This window comes from Rhipicephalus sanguineus, chromosome 5, assembly GCF_013339695.2.
Source record: "Rhipicephalus sanguineus isolate Rsan-2018 chromosome 5, BIME_Rsan_1.4, whole genome shotgun sequence".
In the NCBI taxonomy this organism is placed as follows: domain Eukaryota; kingdom Metazoa; phylum Arthropoda; class Arachnida; order Ixodida; family Ixodidae; genus Rhipicephalus; species Rhipicephalus sanguineus.
The window spans coordinates 113,287,247-113,302,981 of NC_051180.1; the positions used below are offsets into that span (position 1 = coordinate 113,287,247).

A 15,735-nucleotide genomic window follows, 5' to 3' on the forward strand; every position below is an offset into this window, starting at 1 on the left:
TAGCTGTCGAGAGCACATTGTCAGGTGGCAACATTCCAAATTGCAAATCTTTTTTCTTTACCCTTCCATTATATTTTCAAACAATAGCCATTCAGTAGTGTATAAAGCACCTGTGTCAAGGGTAGCAGTGGTTTTCTTTCGTGTTCTACTCAGTCGGGCGCCTGGAGAATGTCACTATTGTTTCCGGAGCAGTTGAAATTCTGCTGCATCTAAAATTGTTTGTGAAGTCGTGCAAAACCAAAAAAAAAAGCTTAGCTCCTTAACCTATGACATCATCAAAAGTGCCGCCCATTAAAGAAATTGCTGCCGTTCCTAGCAAAGTCCGAACGGGACTCTCTAACACTTCTGTTTCTGGCTACAGTGCTGGATAGCTTCCGTCGCTTGCTGAAGTCGGCCTTTATCAAAGGCAATATTATAACATTAGTTCCCAGCCATGGCGGCCGCATATCGGTGGCACTAGCTGGCAAACACTGTACAGTTTATCTGAGCATGAAAGGGCAGCCTAAGTGACATAGCAGTTTGTATCTTTTTCAGGCCACATGCCGACTTATGCACATAATGTGGAACTGCTGGCCTTTCCCAATAAATGTCTGCATTGGCATAACCTTTCACAGCACCCAATTTCATCCACTCTGGATGCTCTGATTACATACCACTGGTTTGATTAGTGTAAGAACATAGTGCCATTGGAAATTTTTCTGGGATGGCGAAACTTAATAAAAATTTCGCGTAAACCACAGAGGGGCAATATGCCATCTGTAATCTGTAATGAAATGTTGGCACTATGTATATCCTCTAGTGTTGTTGTAGAACAGGTTGTATTATAGTATGTGCAATGTACACTGAGTTACTCATTTACTAGTGAGGAGCGTCCAACCTCTTTTTTTTTTTCAATTTCTGAAATGTACCTTAACTGAATGTTACCCTGTACCCGTTCTTCAAACCTGTTAGGTATTTTGAATTAATAGATAAAAAGTTAGTGAATAAATAAATACCCATTTTGAGCCCACGAAAAAGCAACCTGTTCATTCTTGTTGCAGTTTTAATACAATTGGCGTTAAAGCAGTGTTTTTCTTTCGTGTTCTACTCAGTCGGGCGCCTGGAGAATATTGCTATTGTTTCCGGAGCAGTTGAAATTCTGCTGCATCTAAAATTGTTTGTGAAGTCGTGCAAAAACAAAGAAGATTCGATTTTTCTGTTGCGATAAGTAGTTAACGACCCACTTATCACGGTTGGAAAGCTCGTTTGCTCAAGCGCGCGACCGTTAATTATTTGGAGACAGTTTTATAGCGCCCAGTCGCAGTTTCGGTTTCAAAGAGCGACGAGGGAGGCAGGACCAGAGCGGTGGCTATGTAAACATAGCTGGCTACATGAGCACAGAAAACCGCGTGCACATGAGCACCGCATTGACAACTCTTTTCAATGAAGGCTTCCTGAGTGCTGCTACAATGCCGTCTGAGGCGTTTTAAATATGCGTGACCCCCCCAAGAATCACTGCCGAGGTGAGGACATTAGTCTTTGTACTCCCATGCAAGTCTCCTCTTCCGTTGAAAAGGTCTGCTAGGAGACAGTTGGAGAGAGCGCCCACAACAATCGCGGCAGCCAACACAAACTCGTGACGCAGGTGGTGGTTGGTTGTTTACAAGGACACCAAAGGCGCGTTTCGCGTGGAGTGACGTGACGCGAACTTTAAACATGATTTTAAATATGTTTCTAGGCTATATTATCCGTTGATATTTCGTAGATTATACGTGTGTGTCCACACAAATCCATCGCACGGGTTATCTTGCCTTCGAAATTTTGTGTCAGTGCTCTTTTAAAGAGCTCATTTCACGGAAATTCTGGTGTAGGTGTCGGCGCGCCGTTGGTTGTGAGCGAAGAATCAACAATGTCCGTGAGTCAAAAATAGCGATGGATGCAAATTATAAAAATCATGGGTCCAAGCCGGAATCAAACCCAGGCCTTCTGTGTGGCAAGCAGGTGTTCTTCCACAGAGTCAGCCCACAAAGTCAGTGCTGGAAACTGTTTCGGGAAAAACCCTATACACGCGTTATATAGTCTGAGAAGTCACGTTGACACATGTAATCTTGCGTGGCTGAAGTGTAGAACTGCACCTGGCATCACACCATGTTAATTTCGCACCGAATGGGTGGTCTAAAGGCCCAACCATTACATTGGGCTCAGGCATCATTAATAATTATTATCAGCAACAGTATTAACAAACTGTGCAGCTGCCTATCTCCATCTCAGAAGTTCCCTTCAGCACCATGAAGGCTACAGGGCCCCTTAGCCAATAGGAAGGGCGATTAGCACCTCCACATATATTCATCCGCGTCGCGTCGTCTGCTCAATGTCCCCCTGTCATCTGCGCGCACGCGTTGGGAGAGTAAAGCAAGCAGAGGGCAGCGGCGGAAAAAAAAATAACAGTACATGGCTGCGCCCGTTGACACTGGTGTCCTCCGCTTCATATTTATCACGTTGTCATCGTGTGCTGTGTGGCCCATAAGTTCCAAACTGACGCTTATAGTTGCTTTAGATTTATATCCTGACACTTCGGCAGCAATGTATTCGTGTCTATATTGCGCTATTTTCATGAACCCTTATCAAATTCTCGGCGCTTTAGGCTTAGCAGGCGTGGCTAAACAAACAGCTGATCTCGCCAAAAATACAAAACGTACTTGATGCTTTGTCCTCATAATGAGGTGGTACAAAGCGATGGCTCATTTCACCATTTATTTGTTGCTGTCAGCGCTGTGGGCAAGTAACAAGCGCAAGCTCGGATCGAAGCGGACGGTCGCGCCTGCATGGGCGCCACCACGTTGATTCGTAACCACAGTTACCGGTGGTTACTGATACAACAATTTAAAAAATCTGACGTAAATGCAATGAAGAATAAATATACCACGTCTCGATACGATACAGCACATGCTAAACAAGCGCACATGTCTTAGCCTGGTGAATTGTCAGGTAATTATATCTGGAACTATGTTTTGCTGCTCAAGCGTGTGGCTTGCTTACACCCTGTAGCCTTTGTAGTGGTGAGATGGAGTATAGGTGCACGTATTGCCTTACGGACATCTACTAGGTACTTCACAAATTTGCTGAAGGATGAATTACGGTGTAGTGGAGACTTCGTAACTGTACTTGCAGTAGGCATTCTAGGATGGCTTAAAATGTTCAAAGTCACATATACAGACGTTCCTTTTTTAATGGCGTGGTTGACAAGCCCACCGAGGAGCGAAGCCTGGTCAACAATTGAGAAGGCGATGCAAACGGGGCCTAATTACGCTATCTTGTCCTACTCTTGAAGGTGAAGCCCAGCATCCTCCAAGTTTTTTCAATACCATGTTGCCTTTTGGTGGTACGCATACATGAGAAATCACCCACTAATTAAAATCAGTTGAAACGTTTGAAGGAATGGACAAGAATATTAATGTTTGGGTTGTTGTGTACTTCAATTTTTGGGATGTCAAGCTGCTTTATTGTGGATTAAGTGCTGTATACACGATTTTATTTTCATGGGCGCCGCCATATTGGGCTGATAAGCGATTGTTTTGCCGACTTTCTATGTCGTAAATGAAACGATCATGGTCATGAAACGTTGAATGTACCGGCCCAAGCGTTTTCGTGCATGCGAGGTCACCGCAGCACTGTTTGTTTATTTGATACGGATACAAAACTGCAGCGTTATCAGTCCAAGATGGCGGCGCTAGAGCGTGTTCGTAAAATGGCATATACCAGAAGATGAGATTACGTTCTTAGTGAGCAAAAAACTTGGCTTGGTGACTTTTCAAGGCCAGCGCTCTAAAAAACAGAGACCAAGACATGCAAAAATAGTGTGGAGCCTAAGATGCATGTTGCCGCTCAAGCTGAAAAAATCGACATCTTGCTGCCAATTAATTGCAAATCATGCCATCTAATACTGTCAGACCTCAGTATAATGAACTTAACTATCAATATTTTCAATATAACAAATTATTTCGCTTATAATTTCATGACCATAGAACACCATGTCTCTCCCTAACATAACGAAGCATGTTTATCGGAGATTAACATAACCGTGTTTCACTGCAGCTACAAAGGTAGACCAAGGCAATAAATTCTATGCTAGTGCCAGTGGTCGAATGTATCAAATCAGTTAGTTGTAATTGTAACTTAGCTCACTGTAATCAGTTAATGGCATTTGTTTGAGTGAAGTAACTTGTTATATTCAGGTTTAACTGTGATAGGTACAACACAAGGCTTAACCTCCATGTTCCTCATTAGTTTATTATCAAAGGGGCCTTGCAAAACTTTTCCAAGTAGTCATTGAATGACCTCACTGTCAGATTTTATTGCCTCGTGAATTGATTGCCACAAAAGTTTTTCGAATGTGTAAAGTGTAGGTGCAGTTGTAGCGATTTGTCACAAGTGTAAAGCACTTTCCTCTCTCCGTTCACCCCAGCATGGTGGAATGGCGAAGGGGCAAGAAGCTGTGTCAGCACATGTCATGACCCTTGAGCACTTTTTCTTTTTTTTTGAACATGTTTGCTCACTTTCATGAACATGCCAGTGTACAAGGAGTAGTTCTAGCACTGGAGAGTGCTGCGCGGGTGCATGGCCGCTGCAGTGCTCACGTAGCACGTAAATGCTTGAATCGGCCATTGGCCATGTCCACTTGACCATGACATTGTTGGGCAAGTCACGAAACTTGCCAAGAAATGAGTGAGTGATTTCTTGCTGTCTTTGAAACATAATTTTCAATTCCTTGCCTCATTCAGTGCTATAATATTTGGCTCAAATGTTCACAGGAGTCTCAACTACCGATCGGCAGCAGTTTCTTACCACGTTAAGAAAGTGCTGCAGGGCCCCCTTAAAAGACTGAAGTTGTGCTTTGTAGCGCCTGACTCTCTTTTTTTTTTCTTTTCAGAAATTTGCGGAGAAAAGGCGAAGGAAGAGCTGTAGCTGCCATTCTACACTTCACTGTCACTGCCATGTGTGCAGGCCCACGTGATGGTAGAACTTTTCAAGAACTTCAAAAAAAAAATTTTGTTGAAAGGCACACCCAAGTCTGCAGTGCTGATGTTGCATTCCTATTTATTTGGCACCATGTGCCAGCATTCATTTTTTTGTGTGATGTTATGTTGTGACAACTATGAAACAGACTTATATGGTTCTTAACGGTTAAACCATTCAGTCCTGCTGAGGGCCCAAAAAACAAAGAAAACACATTTAACGATTTTTGTTTTTTTTGGAGGGCGGTGGGGTTGCACTCACCCTCTTAGATTTCACCCATACTCCAAACGTACGATAGTTTTGAAGCGTATCTTTGCTCAAATATGCGTTACTGCTCTATGCAATAAAAAATGCACTTGAGAAAAAGAAGTGGAATTTGCTTACAACTGCTCGTTATACGTGGTCGAACTGAGCTAAATAAAAGTTCCTGCGTTTATGTACTTGGAAGCAAAACATTGCTTTTTTATTGACAGTAGATATTACAAGTGTTCAGAACCTGAAATATTAATTGAATATTCACCACTACTTGGTTTTGATAATCTGATATTTGAAATGCTGAAATAAATAACTGAATGGTGTGGTATAACTGCTGTTATTATGTACCAAAAAAAGAAAGCCGTTTAAACTATAACCCTTTGACATGCTACGCACACAATTGTGTACCCTCTTGTTTTTGCTAGTTGGGTCGACTAGGAGTTACGAAAGAGCAATATACACTGAGCTTTGGCTGAATTGAGCCTCCTGCATAATAAATGTGTCTTCATTTAACTTCATTCTTTAGAGTACTGTTGCATATGGTCACTTTGCTGGAGGCACTACTATGTTAGATGAGTCGTTCGATGTTCCACTTCCCGTGTGCGACGTCAAAAGTATAATTTTTCTTTGCTGAAAATAAACCTAACCGAAAACAAATTTGCACATATTTCTTGCCTTAGATTTCATTCTATATATGCAAAAACAGAGCATGAATGACTTCAGAATAGATAATGAGAACTAACAGACAATAACGCCAAGGAAAGTACAGGGGGTGTTATCTGTAGTATTTAGAATGTAAATGTGAAGAAAGTAAAGTGGACGAAAAGATGACTTGCCGCCGGCAGGGACCGAACCTGCGACCTTCGAATAACGCGTCCGATGCTCTACCACTGAGCTACGGCGGCGGTCATCCTCCCGTCCACTTTCTGGGGTATATACCCCAGAAAGTGGACGGGAGGATGACCGCCGCCGTAGCTCAGTGGTAGAGCATCGGACGCGTTATTCGAAGGTCGCAGGTTCGGTCCCTGCCGGCGGCAAGTCATCTTTTCGTCCACTTTACTTTCTTCACATTTACATTCTAAATACTACAGATAACACCCCCTGTACTTTCCTTGGCGTTATTGTCTGTTAGTTCTCATTAATATTGTGTCTAACAAAGATAAACGAGCCCTTGAAAAATCATAGCTTTCCTTCATTCAGAATAGATAGACATTTAATTACAGTTTGATTAGAATTAATGGCTATAACAGGCATAAGTTAGCGTATTATGACATTATTTTTGTGCCAGTAGAATATCGAGTGCCTTGAAATAACGTACTGATTTGACGTATTTATGGATAGTTCTTCATAGGTGGCGTCTGAAAGGGATAAGGCCCCAGTATTATAGGTCTCTAAATTGTGGTGAATTCAAGAGATTTTCATGCAATGACCAAAAGAGAAAGAAAAGAGATACCTACCACTAGTTGCTGACAACCATGCTACTGAGGGCGAGCTTGATACAAAATCGAGTGCTTATAAAAGGAAAAACTATTGAAAGTGCCATATATTTTAAGCACCACTTTTGAACTTGGATGCCAGAGGCATCACAAACAAATCCTTCACATCTGTCTGTAGATGCATCCTATGAGTGAAGCATTGTAACAAAAAGAAAAACAGCACAAGAAGACTGGGATGGAAAGGTGCACACACACACGTGTGTGTGCCCTTTTCCTGTTTTTCTTTACAATGCTTCAAAACCAACTAACCCCCCAACAAGCATTAGCTTTGAGTGAACTCCTTAGCGAAGCCTCATAATTAAGTGCACAACATGGAGTTAGCAGGAAGTAAATGTGGGCGCCCTTCGGACAAACAGCTTCACCTCACAACTTCATGCACTACTGTACTGCAGTGCTCTCAACTGTGCTTTGATCAAAACAGCCGGCGCATGGCTTGTCGACCTATCGCTTATCAAGGAAAACAGCACTTCCTTGCCGTGTGTGGCCATCAAAAATGACGATGCACTGGGAAGCCAATGCCTAAGCTTTGGCCACTCATTTCGCCACTGCCCACGCACCGGTTGTTTCGCTCGAAAAACGTTTCATAGCATTGCAGTAAGGTAGCGCATGAGCACAGTCTCGTGGTTTTATTTCATATTTCGTGGGCTCTTTTTAAATGGTCAAAAAAAACCACCTCGTAGCATTCGAGATTTGAATACTTATTATTCGGAACAAGGACCACGTGAGCTCCATACTCAGTGAACAAAAATATGTATGGATGCTGGCACGACTGACGTTGCCTCTCATACGTATGTTGTTTTACTGAAAAAAAAAAAAAAACATTATTGGACAGGGACTAGGCCAGCTTTCGCCATGCCATTCAAGATAACGTACCACCTGGAAGAGCAGAGATTGTGGCTAAATTTCTGCTTGGGTCGGAAAAGTAGCTCGTTAGGGGTAATAGGACCTCTCGACGTAGAATGACCAGTAGACAATGTTGAAGAACCCAAATAAGATGGGAAACATGTATCGGGCCACCCTCTCGAAAGCTTGAGACGTCTTGACATTGCGGTGTAATTCCAGCTTGTTCTCCTTGTCCATGGTCAGCAGGAATGGGTCTGTGCGGCGTCCGTAAACCATCCTCTGCGAGAATGAGGCATTGTGAATGACGCCTTCACGTTAATTATAGCTCTCGTGTTACAGTATCAAAATTCATTTCGATGTTACACCATTTAATTTTGGGGGCGAGGCTTAGAAGATGTTAACCACAGCAAACTTTTCCAGATTGCTTAAGCGGTCTGATAGTGGATGTGTCGCCTGCTAGCAAACAAAGATTGAACATCATGCTGCATCTTATTATAAGCCTTTCTTTACACCATCCAAGTGTTTCGACAAGGTTTGCATAGGCATCCTGTGACAGTGGCATCCATGAGATGGCGACGCATGCAACCTACAAGTGGGCTGCATATGTGGGCTCCCTACATTTAACCTATGTCGACCGCTTCATGCGCGCAATCGCTACCCGGCAAAAAGGCTCATTCACACCGGCGACTAGCAATGGTCGCGCGACCGTTTGCGACTGGAAGTCAAAAAGCGACTCAAAGCGACCGATGTTCACACCTGCGTGCGACTTATAACCGTCGCCATATAGAATTCACGTCTGCTCGTATACAGCTTGCATTGCCGTTGCCCCGCAAAATAGGCTGACGTCCTGTTTCTGCGCATCTGATTGGTTCAGAGGTTTGCGACTGCAGTCGCGCGACTGAAAAATCGAGCAGCGAGCGACTGAGCCAAAGCAGTCGCTTTGCGACCAAAACGGCCATTTGCGACCGTTTGCGACCAGTCGCTTTGCGACTAACTTAGTCGCGCGACCGTTGCTAGTCGCCGGTGTGAACGAGCCTTTAAGTTTAGTTCCAAGTTGCGTGACCCCATTGTGATGTCCTTTTTACTGTGAAGTTGAAGTGATAAAAATACATTATTCCTGGAGCCTTAGTTGCAGCCATTCTCACCTCCCGTAGCTAAGCGTCTGTAGGAGATGGTGAAGAGAACAAAAAAAAAAAAAGCATTGTACAATCAGAACCGATCGCAGTATCTTCGAGTCGTGGCACCTTTCTCCCTCACAAACGACTCATCTCAGCACATTGAGAATTCGCACGATACCTCACCATCGCTAACGCCTTGATGGAGTTCCGAAGGGATGTTTGAATACCCAATAACACTCTACGCACTGCATCATGTCCTTGCAAATTGCCCTGTTAAAGGTATACTGAACAAAATTTTTATCACCAAGATTTTCACCCACATTGAAAGATTGGGTGCTAAAATCGGCAGACACAACTTTCATTTCAGACAGAAACTAGCGGAAAATCATGAATTTAATGCGTTTTTCACAAACTGCCGCGTCTAGTAGCGAGAAGGTGAAGTTTAACGTCACCGGAAGGGGGCGTGCCAACTGTGCTAGCTATCACCCGCGTCTCTCTCTGAATTCGCTCAGCTCCCACTACTATTACTAGAACCACTACGAAAGTCACCGGCAGTGAACAGTGCTCCCGGGTGGGGTAAAGCCCCTAAGGGTAGGGCACGTCTCGGTGCCTTTGTGGCAGGGAGAGAATGGGATGTAAAAAAGAGGTGAAGAAAGGGAAGTATCGGGACAGGAAAACGTTCAGCCTGCATCCGTCGCGGTGACCTTGAATTGACGGCTCGCGCTGGCGTGCAGCCGCTGCGCACTGACAATCCTTAAATAAACTGTTTATCGGAACAGACGCCTCTTCCGAGTAAAATTTTGATGTTTTTCGTCATTTTTTCCTATTTTTGTTCGGTATCTTTTAATTAGATCTCCCGGTCACTTTTAAGCAAAAAACTCACGGTGTACGTCCGCAGAAATTTCTTTTGGTTTGCTGTTCTGTCGTCCGGGTGAGTTCTATTCAGTCGTCATACGGCCGAGCCCACACCTAAGAAACTGTGTCATCCAGCTGCACAGCTGATAACGGTTCCTTCGACCACCTGTGTCTAGCAAGCAACAACGTAGTGTACCACACGCCCCGCCTGTATTGGAACCATTGACATGTTTTTTATATGCGCAACACGCATGAATGTCTACCAGACAGCCCCATTAATTGCTTTACTAAGCGTTATTCTATTCGTATTCGAATATGGAGTATTCGTAACGCCCAAACACGAAAGTGTTTTATGCCGGGGTCCACCAAGTACATCCGTCACGGATATGACGTTGATAAAATGGACGCCAACGGGTGAGAAAGAAAAAAACCAAGAAAAAGATACCCCGCTGGGAATCGAACCCACGACGTTGCGGCCGCGACGGCAAGCGCCCGACGCTCTACCGACTAATGCTAGGCACAGCGCGAACGCGCCTTATATCTTTCACACCTTCTCTTTCGCGGCGGGCGGAGCGGGGCGGTGCCGCCGTCTGTGAGAGGTGAAAAGAAGTAATGCTTCACGATCGACACTTACTAGCGCTTACTCCGAGATTGCACGTGATATCGGAGGTCATGGTTAAAGCGTATCGATACCAGAAAGGTAGACTGGCCGCGCTGGCGTCGTCGAAGCACCCTTGACGCAGTTACGTTCTTTGCATTTGGATTCGTGTTAGCGTGCGTCGGCTCATCGGAGTAGTGCAGCTTCCACGTGCACGAACGGGATTTCTCTGCCGCCGACTGCTTCAATTGCGAGAGCACCGACTAACAAAACTGCTGCAATATGCATTGCAGAAAGGACGCGATTTCGACGGGCGAATGTCGTGCCTTGGTGGAGCGAGAGCAGCGCCTGCGAGACAGAGGCCAGCGGGACGCACGCCTTTGCGGCTCAGGCTACGAACCTCTACCTCCCGCGTTGCTGAAGTGCAGTGTGTGTTATGTATGCATGAGCACAGGCGTCGGCTACCCATTACTAGAAAGCGCACACCGTGCCGTTTCTCTCCTTAATTGACGACGCTTTGAAGAAGTGCATACCGGGTACCAATGTTGATTATGAGCTTGTTGATATCATCCTTACGCGCGATTCACGATTCGCTGTGTCCAAATATATGTTCACACCGTCAGCTACCTCAGCGGTTTAATCATGATCATGGGCGTTAGTCGTCGCGATAGAGACATGCTGTCAACATGGGTGCATCCACGTCAAACGGTGCTATAGCTGCCAAACACGAATAGACATTGTACAAGCTCTCATATATACAATAAGCACTACTTCTGTGAAGGCACGTTTCACTTTCGTGTTATACCGATTCCTATGACGGAGGGATCAGCCATGTTTTTGCCGACTTTCTATGTCGTAAATGAAACGATCATGGTCATGAAACGTTGAATGTACCGGCCCAAGCGTTTTCGTGCGTGCGAGGTCACCGCAGCACTGTTTGTTTATTTGATACGGATACAAAACTGCAGCGTTATCAGTCCAAGATGGCGGCGCTAGAGCGCATTCGTAAAATGGCATGTACCAGAAGATGAGATTATGTTCTTAGTGAGCAAAAAACTTGGCTTGGCGACTTTTCAAGGCCAGCGCTCTAAAAAACAGAGACCAAGACATGCAAAAATAGTGTGGAGCCTAAGATGCATGTTGCCGCTCAAGCTGAAAAAATCGACATCTTGCTGCCAATTAATTGCAGATCATGCCATCTAATACTGTCAGACCTCAGTATAATGAACTTAACTATCAATATTTTCAATATAACAAATTATTTCACTTATAATTTCGTGACCATAGAACACCATGTCTCTCCCTAACATAACGAAGCATGTTTATCGGAGATTTCAACATAACCGTGTTTCACTGCAGCTACAAAGGTAGACCAAGGCAATAAATTCTATGCTAGTGCCAGTGGTCGAATGTATCAGATCAGTTAGTTGTAATTGTAACTTAGCTCACTGTAATCAGTTAATGGCATTTGTTTGAGTGAAGTAACTTGTTATATTCAGGTTTAACTGTGATAGGTACAACACAAGGCATAACCTCCTTGTAACTTAGCTCACTGTAATCAGTTAATGGCATTTGTTTGAGTGAAGTAACTTGTTATATTCAGGTTTAACTGTGATAGGTACAACACAAGGCATAACCTCCATGTTCCTCATTAGTTTATTATCAAAGGGGCCTTGCAAAACTTTTCCAAGTAGTCATTGAATGACCTCACTGTCAGATTTTATTGCCTCGTGAATTGATTGCCACAAAAGTTTTTCGAATGTGGAAAGTGTAGGTGCAGTTATAGCGATTTGTCACACGTGTAAAGCACTTTCCTCTCTCCGTTCACCCCAGCATGGTGGAACGGCGAAGGGGCAAGAAGCTGTGTCAGCACGTGTCATGACCCTTGAGCACTTTTTCTTTTTTTTTTGAACATGTTTGCTCACTTTCATGAACATGCCAGTGTACATGGAGTAGTTCTAGCACTGGAGAGTGCTGCGCGGGTGCATGGCCGCTGCGGTGCTCACGTAGCACGTAAATGCTTGAATCGGCCATTGGCCATGTCCATTTGACTATGACATTGTTGGGCAAGTCACGAAACTTGCCAAGAGATGAGTGAGTGATTTCTTGCTGTCTTTGAAACATAATTTTCAATTCCTTGCCCCATGCAGTGCTATAATATTTGGCTCAAATGTTCACAGGAGTCTCGACTACCGATCGGCAGCAGTTTCTTACCACGTTAAGAAAGTGCTGCAGGGCCCCTTTAAAAGACTGAAGTTGTGCTTTGTAGCGCCTGACTCTCTTTTTTTTTTCTTTTCAGAAATCTGCGGAGAAAAGGCGAAGGAAGAGCTGTAGCTGCCATTCTACACTTCACTGTCACTACCGTGTGTGCAGGCCCACGTGATGGTAGAACTTTTCAAGAACAAAAAAATTTTGTCGAAAGGCACACCCAAGTCTTCAGTGCTGACGTTGCATTCCTATTTATTTGGCACCATGTGCCAGCATTCATTTCTTTGTGTGATGTTATGTTGTGACAACTATGAGACAGCCTTATATGGTTCTTAACGGTTAAACCATTCAGTCCTGCTGAGGGCCCAAAAAACAAAAAAAGAAAACACATTTAACGTTTTTTTTGTTTTTTTTTTTTTGGAGGGCAGTGGGGTTGCACTCACTCTCTTAGATTTCACCCATATTCCAAACGTACGATAGTTTTGAAGCGTATCTTTGCTCAAATATGCGTTACTGCTCTATACAATAAAAAATGCTCTTGAGAAAAAGAAGTGGAATTTGCTTACAACTGCTCGTTATACGTGGTCGAACTGAGCTAAATAAAAGTTCCTGCGTTTATGTACTTCAAAGCAAAACATTGCTTTTTATTGACAGTAGATATTACAAGTGTTCAAAACCTGAAATATTAATTGAATATTCACCACTACTTGGTTTTGATAATCTGATATTTGAAGTGCTGAAATAAATAACTGAATGGTGTGGTATAACTGCTGTTATTGTGTACCAAAAAAAAAGAAAGCCGTTTAAACTATAACCCTTTGACATGCTATGCACACAATTGTGTACCCTCTTGTTTTTGCTAGTTGTGTCGACTAGGGGTTACGAAAGAGCAATATACATTGAGCTTTGGCTGAATTGAGCCTCCTGCATAATAAATGCGTCTTCATTTAACTTCATTTTGTAGAGTACTGTTGCATATGGTCACTTTGCTGAAGGCACTACTATGTTGGATGAGTCGTTTGATGTTCCGCTTCCCGCGTGCCACGTCAAAAGTATAATTTTTCTTTGCTCAAAATAAACCTAACTGAAAACAAATTTGCACATATTTCTAGCCGTAGATTTCATTCTATTTATGCAAAAACAGAGCATGAATGACTTCAGAATAGATAGATATTTAATTACAGTTTGATTAGAATTAATGGCTATAACAGGCATAAGTTAGCGTATTATGACATTATTTTTGTGGCAGTAGAATATCGAGTGCCTTGAAATAACGTACTGATTTGACGTATTTATGGATAGTTCTTCATATGTGGCGTCTGAAAGGGATAAGGCCCCAGTATTATAGGTCTCTAAATTGTGGTGAATTCAAGAGATTTTCATGCAATGACCAAAAGAGAAAGAAGAGAGATACCTACCACTAGTTGCGGACAACCATGCTACTGAGGGCTAGCTTGATACAAAATCGAGTGCTTATAAAAGGAAAAACTATTGAAAGGGCCATATATTTTAAGCACCACTTTTGAACTTGGATGCCAGAGGCATCACAAACTAATCCTTCACATCTGTCTGTAGATGCATCCTATGAGTGAAGCATTGTAACGAAAAGAAAAACAGCACAAGAAGACGGGGATGGAAAGGCGCACACACACACGTGTGTGTGCTCTTTTCCTGTTTTACAGCGAAAGCTGTTATGAGATCATTTCACCGGCCGTTTTTGGCGCCGTAGTTGTCCGCCGCCGCCGCCGCCGCCGGTGTCCGTAACCAGTATCGCTCGAAATAAGAAAAAAAAGAAAGAAAAAATTCCAGGATGGAACGAGGTTCGAACCTGGGCCCTCTGCGTGGGAGCCCAGTATTCAACCTCTGAGCCATACCGGTGCTTGAAACTGCTTCGCAAAAATGTCATATACAGGCTTCATGTCGGGAAGGAACCACATTAGCATATGCAATATAGCGTCGTAGAAGAGTAAAATAAGCACCAAGCGTCGCACAACGCGAATTCTGTAACCAGGCCTCACACAATGCGAATCGCGCAACGAGTAGGTTGTTGATGTTTCCAACCCATTACAAAGGACTCTGCCATAATTCTTCATCGTCATCAGGCACAGCATCAACAAAGTGCGCTAATGCCTTACATGCGTTTAGCAGGTACCAACGCTCTCCGTAGAATGACGAAAGATGGCACAGTGCTTGCTGCCCTACCTCTCAAAAATTACAATGATTTATAGCGTAGTGGGTTCCTCGCAAGTGCACTTGTATTGGTTGCCAAGGAAGCCCATAAGCGCATGATCCATTTCCTCGGGGTCTCAGTAAAGTTCTTCGCCCCCACGTCTCTCTCCCACGTCAACGTATGTTATACAGCATGACGGGAGAGGGAAATAGCGACCGGGCGTCACCCAATGCAAATTACATAACTGGTGGGCCGTTTAAAGATTCCAACCCATTACAAAGGGCGGAGCCATAATTCTTCATCGTCATCAGTCGTCGCGTCAACAAAGTGCACATAATGCCTTACAGACGTGTAGCTGGTGCCTCGTTTCTCCGCAGAATGACGAATAATGGCTTAGTAGGTGCTTCCCAACTTCACAAAAATTGTGATTTATGGCGTAGTGGGTACCTTTCTAGGTGTACTTGTATTGTAGCCCCAAGAGAGCTTAACGGGCTCTAGAAACGCCGCTCTTCCAGCTTTCGCTGTGACTGTGCTGCGGTTTCAGCGCAGGCCTGGCGTTTTTTCATTACAATGCTTCAAAACCAACTAGTCCCCCAACAAGCATTAGCTCTGAGTGAACTCCTTAGCGAAGCCTCATAATTAAGTGCACAACATGGAGTTAGCAGGAAGTAAATGTGGGCGCCCTTCGGACAAACAGTTTCACCTCACAACTTCATGCACTACTGTACTGCAGCGCTTCAACTGTGCTTTGAGCAAAACAGCCGGCGCATGGCCCATCGACCTATCGCTTATCAAGGAAAACAGCACTTCCTTGCCGTGCGTGGCCATCAAAAATGATGATGCACTGGTAAGCCAATGCCTAAGCTTTGGCCACTCATTTCGCCACTGCCCACGCACCGGTTGTTTCGCTCGAAAAACGTTTCATAGCATTGCAGTAAGGTAGCGCATGAGTGCAGTCTCATGGTTTTATTTCATATTTCGTGGGCTCTTTTTAAATGGCAAAAAAAAAAAAAACACCTCGCAGCATTCGAGATTTGAATACTTATTATTCGGAACAAGGATCACGTGAGCTCCATACTCGGTGAACAAAAATATGTATGGATGCTGGCACGACTGACGTTGCCTCTCATACGTATGTTGTTTTACTGAAAAAAACAAAACAAAAACACATTATTGGACAGGGACTAGGCCAGCTTT

The 15,735-nt window shown here is 43.9% G+C and overlaps 1 protein-coding gene across 2 annotated transcripts in view; it reads left to right on the top strand.

Moving 5' to 3' along the window:
• The window catches only part of LOC119394150 (protein canopy homolog 2), a 28,452-nt gene extending 15,533 nt beyond the window's left edge, over positions 1-12,919 (top strand). The window contains exon 5 of one of the 2 annotated variants that reach the window (XM_037661411.2): positions 12,460-12,919. In XM_037661411.2, coding sequence (XP_037517339.1) covers positions 12,460-12,494 — 35 coding nt within the window. In that variant the 3' untranslated portion in view covers positions 12,495-12,919. Of the gene's footprint in view, positions 1-4,909; positions 5,031-12,459 lie in introns of those variants that run through there. The other variant, XM_037661412.2, reaches the window with a different exon arrangement.
• The last annotated feature ends 2,816 nt before the right edge of the window (positions 12,920-15,735 follow it).